At 34.0% G+C, this 7,873-nt stretch overlaps 1 protein-coding gene across 1 annotated transcript; it reads right to left on the bottom strand.

Annotated features, from left to right (window-relative positions):
• Nucleotides 1-233: 233 nt before the first annotated feature.
• Nucleotides 234-1,291, bottom strand: LOC138908214 (uncharacterized). Its single transcript, XM_070198864.1, has 3 exons — nucleotides 1,102-1,291; nucleotides 387-997; nucleotides 234-302 (listed from the first exon to the last, which is right to left on the bottom strand). The coding sequence occupies exons 1-3, from the start codon at nucleotides 1,289-1,291 to the stop codon at nucleotides 234-236; spliced, it is 870 nt and encodes a 289-aa protein (XP_070054965.1).
• Nucleotides 1,292-7,873: the final 6,582 nt, after the last annotated feature.

Below are 7,873 nucleotides of genomic sequence, written 5' to 3'. Positions count from 1 at the left end.
CTTTACTATTGGTGGTAGCACCACATTATCTAACACCTCTGTTGGAAGGTCCCATGTAGTTTCATCTAGAAGTGGATTACTGGCACTTCATATGTCTTCTTGAAGTATTGGTTGGTATAATAGGCAGAATAATATTTGGGTACTTCTATGTGTGTGTAGTCCAATACTGCCATAGCATGTGGACAAGGAATCTCATCCACTTGAAATCGTTTACACGAGCATTCTCTTTTTTGCTAGCATACTATGCTCCGCCTTTGTTCAGCATCCATTACTACATATACATAATCGGTTGAAGGCCTCACCTAAATTTAAATATATATCATTAGTAAAATAGGGATATGACAAGTATTAATGTATGAAATAAGACATGATAAAAGAATATTTACCGTCATCTTCTGCGACAAATAGCTATTTTCCTTCAGTACTTCGTTATATTTTTTTTCTAGGCCAGTAAATGTACTCATTGCAGTCATTCTATTTTTATTATTCCATTCCATAATCAAATTCATCATATAATCTAGCAAACTTATGATTGGTAGCTCTCTTGCCTCTTTGTTTCTTGCATTGAGTGACTCGGCAATATTTGAAGTCATCACCATGGATCTATTAACAGTGGAATGCGTTATGGACCACTTTTTAAAACCAACTTGGAACAGGTAACCCCTTACCCTCTTATCAATGATGTCCATATCTTGCATGAGGCGATTAAAATCTTCAATTTTGTATGCTTTAACTATTGCAAAAAATACTTCTCTCATCCGGTCATGGTTCTTCTTGAACTGCTTCTTTATGTTATTCCAAAGATGAAAGATGATGACACAGTGAGATACCTCTGGACACACAATTGAAGCACCCATCAATATGCTTGCATGACGATCGGATACGATACACATCCTTTCTCTTTCCCCAAAATCCTGTCTAAACATTTCAAAAAACCATTCCCAATAAGCATCATCTTCAGAATCGACAACAACATATGCTAGTGGAAAAAATTTACCTGGTTAAGCAAATAAGAAAGCATCCACATGTTATTTTTGTTATACACGGATAAGAACTATCTATACCATATATAATTATTATACAAGTCTGCGACATATTCACCTGCCGCATTTTGTACGCTAGCTCTTAACATTATTCCCGTGTGTGATGATTTGAGGAATGTCTCGTCAACCACTACAACAGGGTAGCAGTATTTCCATCTTATGATTGATGCATTTAGTGCGACAAAAACATACATGAAGTGCCCATCCTCTGATTTATGTAACATTGTGACAGAAACAGAATTTGTCATATTTATCATATACAAGTGACCCGGTAGTTTACTATAAGATTCGTGTGGTATCCCTCTTAGCAGTTCAAGCGCCCTTTCCTTTGTTCTATAAGCTTTTACATAACTCATATTAATCCCATATTGTTGTTTTATGTTGCTCATGATGTTTGTCGGAGTGTATATTATTTTTGGATTGGCATATTTGTTGCAAATCATTTTTGCAATGGCTGACGAAATAGCATGACGTTGTGAAAACAGTCTACTCGTCTCTGGACAAGTGTGAACATCATTGAACCGTCTAACCTTGAAGATATTTGATTTGTGTAGACTTGAAGATCTAAGACTCCATTTGTAACTTTCATCCACGTATTTAAGACAATACCTATTTAAAATATAGTGTTATGATAATGCACTTCTTCAGATTTTTACACTTGTGTCTCTAATAAACAAGCAGTATACATATGCAATCTCATTATACAATAATACAAGCAGTATACACAAAATTACAGAGAAGTTCAATCTCATACGTAGAAATCATACCTTGTTGTAGATGATCTATCAACTATAAATTGACATTTTTCTCGTATTGCGTAGTTCTTCATTACACTAATGAGTGTATGTTTGTCCCAATATAACTGACCTTCTGTAATTTTTTCATGTTGTGGATTGTCTATTATACAATTTTCCTTCATTATTTCAATCTTGTCTTCTTTTCCATGATTATCCATCATCTCTACAATATTAGTTCCGTGTACTTATTCTACGTTCTAACATAGTAAACCAGCTGAAGTTATTGTGAGTAAGTTGTCACCCAAGTATGAACTTGAATATGAGTATTCGGCACTTGAATACAGAGTTTTCAACGTTATGCATAATAAATATTCAGTGATATCCAGGATTTTATTTTTCATCTCCATATACAAGCGCACACTCATATCATTGTATATTGGAATTGCTATATAGCCATCATTCACTGTATATTATATCCACATCGCGCTTGTAATTGAATCTATATACAATTGCTTGTATATCTCATTAACAAAATACTCATAGCTACATTCCGAATTGATCAGCACGCCATTAACAAGGAAATTAATAAATTTACTTTCACTTACCCATTCACCACTGTGTTGAAGTAAAATCAGAATTAAAATTGGAACAATAGTTCCAACATTCACAATCTCCATAGACATTAGTTGAGTTTGTCGATTTTGTATCTATTTCACAATTTAAGAACAAAATCTCAACTCTATTAAGCTGATTGTAGGCTGCAATTGTGCAAAAATTTTGAATTTCACCGTGAATATTTTGGAGCTCTTCTCTGGGTTTAATCTTTAGAAACCCTAGAATTTTTTTGACAATGTGAATAATTGGGCAACTTTTATACTGTTTGGAGATTGAAGATCCCATACTGAACGCGTGAATTTAGGTAACAAAATCGATTATGAGTGCTTTCCTTTTTGTTTGAGTTGAGCGTATGGTTTCAGCTTTTTCAGTTGCTAGCCTTTATTATTATTTTTAGGCTATGACTTGTAAAGGGTTATGTTGTGGCTATTAGGTAATATAAGTTTGGCCCTAGTGACTACAAATGAACTTCTCTCAATAATTTTTAGTAACGTTGTGGTCTTTTCATATTTTTGCTTTAATTGTTTTGTCTTTTGAGTTTCCAACGATTATAAATGTAGCCTTTTCACATTTATGTTGCACTATATAAAAGCACAATAAAGTGTCAAATCACTTTATCTTTTTTTTTCTTGTCCCATAAACAACTACTATGGTATATTTTGCTAAACACTATTTTGACACGTAAATCTATTTATCTGTGTAAAGTTTTAAGCATCAAAAGTGTCCGATTTTTGCATACATTAAGGTCCAGGGAACTATATATGTTGAGTGATATATATATATATATATATATATATATATATATATCACATAAGCATAAGTATCTTTGCAAAGTGTAGATTTTGTTGACAATATTCTTTGGGACCCAAAAATATTGTATTGTGTGGTGGACATCATTTGCACAAGTTGTATCTCTTCTTTTACACCTAAGAGGCCAAGATTTTTTTGCCTATAAACGGGAAGGCCATTAGTTCATTTTATACACACCAACAAGACTTGAGTCTTCATTTTTTGTTTCTTCCTTTCCTCCTTTATTAAGAGTATTTTGTATGAGAGTTAGTGTTGGCAAGCACTTGTGTAAACCCTTTCTTTAGAGTGATATTGTGAGGTTATTCTCTTACGGTATTTGGGATTAATTAGAGTGTTTACTCTAATTTTGTACTCTCTTTGGTATAGTAAAATTGCTCCTCTCCGCTTGTGGACGACGTAGGCCACTTTGATCGAACCACGTTAAATTTGTGTCTTCTTTCTATGCTTTAATTACCGTTGTTATCAACTTCAATTGTCTTTGTCATTGTCATTATATCGTTGTTTGGCAAAATTTTGCACTACCCGAATTCCCGATCCTAACAAATTGGTATTAAAGCCGGATCTAACCGGGTTAGTTTCAATAGCCAAAATGACTCTAACAAAGACCTATGTTGAGAAATTTGACCGAAGTGCAAACTTCAAAATGTGACAATTAAAGATGGAAGTTATCCTAATTCAGGATGGCTTAGACTTAGCGTTGCAAGGAAAGGAGAAGAAGCCGGATAAAATGACGGACGAGGAGTTTACCATCATAGATAAAAAAGAAAAAATCAGGTATCATCTTAAATCTCTCAAATGAGGTTTTACGTGAAATTTCTGTAGAAACCACAATCAAAGGCATGTGGAAAAAATTAAAAACTTTATATATGAAGAGGACGGTGGAAAATAGACTTTACCTAAGGCAAAAGCTTTATACAATTCGTATGGGTGAAGGTACCTCTATTCTCTCTCGTCTTGACGCCTTTGATTCCATTCTTATGGATTTGAGTAATATAGATTCTAAAATTAAAGATGAGGATCAAACCGTGTTATTGCTTTATTCTCTACCCCCATCTTTTAAGCATATAAGAGATACTATGCTTTATGCAAAGGATAATATCTCTTATAAAGATATTAAATCTATCTTAAAATCAAAAGAACAGATAGATAGTGATCACTACTAGAAATTCGGTAAAAACCGACCAAAAAAATGACCAACGTTGGTCGGTAATGGCCAAAAACCGACCAAAACGCGACCATTTACGTGTGAACGGTATTTTTGTGGTCGGAAAGGAATACCGACCAAAGTTGGTCAGAAATTACCGACCAAATTTTGGTCGGTCAATTAAATTCAAAAAAAAAAATATTGCAAAAAAAAAACCGACCAAAGTGGGTCGGTTTTTTCCGACCAAAGTTGGTCGGTATTTTAATTATGTAATAAAAAGATTCACCATCTGGGAATCGAATCGGGGTCTGTACTGTGGCACGATACTATTCTACCACTAGACCATTGGTACATTTTGTTTTAAGATTGTCTTTTATTTGATTTATACTCTTTAATTGCATTTTCGCACGAAAATAACCGACCAAAGTTGGTCGGTTTTATTAAAAAATAAAATTACCAACCAAAGTTGGTCGGTTTTTTTAAATGACCCGCCGAATTAACCGACCAATTTTGGTCGATTTTTTTAATATTAATTTTAATTTATTTTAATTGAAAAACCGACCAAAGTTGGTTGGTTTCTTGAAACATAAATTTTGCGGGACTCAAAAATAGTTTCCCGCATTTTTGCGCCAAAGAAAACCGACCAAAGTTGGTCGGTTTCAAAAAAAAAAAATTAAAAAAAATATTTTGAGAAATCGACCAACTTTGGTTGGTTTTTTGGTCGGTTTTTTGACCGACCAAAGTTGGTCGGTCGACCTTGGTCGATTTTTGCCGAATTTTTAGTAGTGGATATTACTGGGGAAGCTAGTGCAACTCAAGCGGAAGTTGGCTTGTTTGTTAGGGAAAAATCCGACTCCATATCCAGATACAATAATTTAGAGTGTCGCTATTGTCATAAGAAATGTCACATTATTTTCGAATGTTTTAAGCTGAAAAATAAAGAAAAGCATAAGGAAAGGAAAAATGAGCACAAAAATACTCACACCGCCGAAACTAGTGTAGCAATTGAGGAGATTTAGGGAACTATATTTTTAGCAACTGAAACAAGTTTCAGATTAGAAAATGAGTGAATTTTAGATTTCGGTTGTTCATATCATATGTGTCCTAGCAGGGACTTGTTTTCTACATATGATTCAGTTGCAGGTGGAGTTGTCCAGTTGGGTACAATGTTACTTGTAACGTTATTGGCAAAGGTACAATTCGGATCAGAATACACGATGGTGTGGTGAGAACTCTAACCGATGTTAGATATGTTCATGAGTTGAAGAAAATCTCATCTCTTTGGGCACTTAGAATCACTTGGGTGCAAATTCAATGGTGAATGTGGAGTTCTAAATTTTTTTTCAAGATGCTCTTGTGATCATTAAAACTCACAGATCTCGTTCGTTGTATACTTTATTGGACTCCACTTTTATAGGCCCTACCACAGTTTCGGTATCAGACAACTTGTCCGATTTTTATGGCATTAAATTTTGACATATGCCCATTAGGGCTTTTACGGAGAAGGTGGAGCAAATTTACTATATCAACCAAAATTAGGCTAAGGTGGAGATTTGTAATTATGGCCAATATTTTGGCTAATGGAGTCCATCTCACGTAAGCATAATCATATTTGCAAAGTGTAGACTTTGTTGGCACTATTCCGTGGGACTCAAAAATATTGCATTGTGTGGTGGATATCATTTACACAAGTTGTATCTCTTCTTTTACATCTAAGAGGCTGAGACTTTTTTGCCTATAAAAGGGAAGGTCATTTGTTCATTTTATACACACCAACAAGACTTGAGTCTTCATTTTTTGTTTCTTCCTTTCTTCTTTTATTAAAAGTGTTTTGTATGAGAGTTAGTGTTGGGAAGCACTTGTGTGAACCCTTTCTTTAGAGTGATCTTGTGAGGTTATTTTCTTAGGGTATTTGGGATTAATTAGAGTGTTTACTCTAATTTTGTACTCTTATTGGTATAGTGAAATTGCTCCTCTCCGCTTGTGGACGACGTAGGTCACTTTGACCGAACCACGTTAAATTTGTGTCTTCTTTATATGCTTTAATTGACGTTGTTATCAACTTCATTTGTCTTTATTTTGGTCATTATACCGTTGTTTGGCAAAATTTCGCACTACCCGAATTCTCGATCCTAACATATATATGGTCATGGTATGAGCTATTCGTGACCGTTCATTTCTGTGACTTTTTTGTTTTCTGCACAATTAATAAATATGCTTTCTGGAGAACAAAAAATACAACCAGGTTATTTAAAAGAATTGCTGTAGTACTTTCAACACGCAAAACTAATTATTTTAAAACCATATTTCTAACACAAGCAAACTAATCAAAACGAGAAAGTGGAACGAAAATAAAATTGTTTAACTGTTCAATGACATCATTATCTGTATCACTGTATGGTATATAGTTTGTTTGATTCGGATTCTGATAATTAAACTTTTTCTTAACATATCACGTGTTAGTACAGGAGTATTATTGGAGACCATGAGAATGATATCCCACTCGTTTTAGGTTCAAAAAAGCCTCTTTCCGAACAAAATGTCTGGACAAAAAATAATGAATTACGCAACCGACGATTCTAATGTGATGTAATTAAGAGACCATTAACTGCATGTATTACTCCAAAACTAAGCATGCCTAGCTTGCTTTTAAGATATAGGGTAAGCAATAGGTTAAGCAATAATATAATATGCTGTTACTTCTCAAAAAGGGATTTTCCTTTTTCTTATGTTTAAATACTACTGTAGTGTAAAATAGAGATAGAGACGACGTTGTCCTTGCCTTGCATTGAGAAAAGAAAATGACGGAGAAAAGAAAACCTTTGTTGCTTGCATGCTTCCATGCAAGAATACTAGACGCAAATTAGGTGTCTTCGTAGAAACCTCACATCCAAAATTGACCCTATTGCTACTATACTTTTCGTCTACAGCACGTATTGCCTTTTGCAGGTAAGTTTTTGTAGGTATCATGTCCACATATATAAAGAGAGAGATACGATATTTAATGTCAAGTCATTCTTCCTCAATTTTCTCATTATAACTTAATAAGAATACAACGACCCCATACTTGCTTTCTTCTTTCGTTTGAATCCTCTAGAAAGTTTTGACGTGTGGGTTCTAAGGATGCCAAGTGTATAGGCCTTGCCATGTCCTATTCAAATGAGATTCATATCTGCCCGCAATGGCGAAGTTAGATATTTCACCAAGAACCGTAAAAAAAATAGTAAAAAAATAATAAATATATATATAAACTTTTAGCTTACATTGTAATTTTTCGACAAGTGATATCAATTGACACCTCTTAGCCTAAGGTGGCTCTGCCAGTGCTGGCACATGTATTGCGGGTTTAAACTTCATGCGAAATTTTGAATAAACATGGGAGCATGACAAATAATTGTCTTTAATTTGTTTTTATCATATACTACTTGTTTTGTTAAGGAATTTTTGTGCATCTTCTTCCACTTTAAAGACTAGTTAGTATTTAAAATTTTCCAACATTATTTAAATAATAAGCGTCCATCCAT

This window comes from Nicotiana tomentosiformis, chromosome 3, assembly GCF_000390325.3.
Source record: "Nicotiana tomentosiformis chromosome 3, ASM39032v3, whole genome shotgun sequence".
NCBI lineage: Eukaryota > Viridiplantae > Streptophyta > Magnoliopsida > Solanales > Solanaceae > Nicotiana > Nicotiana tomentosiformis.
This window is presented reverse-complemented; position numbering and strand designations above follow the sequence as displayed.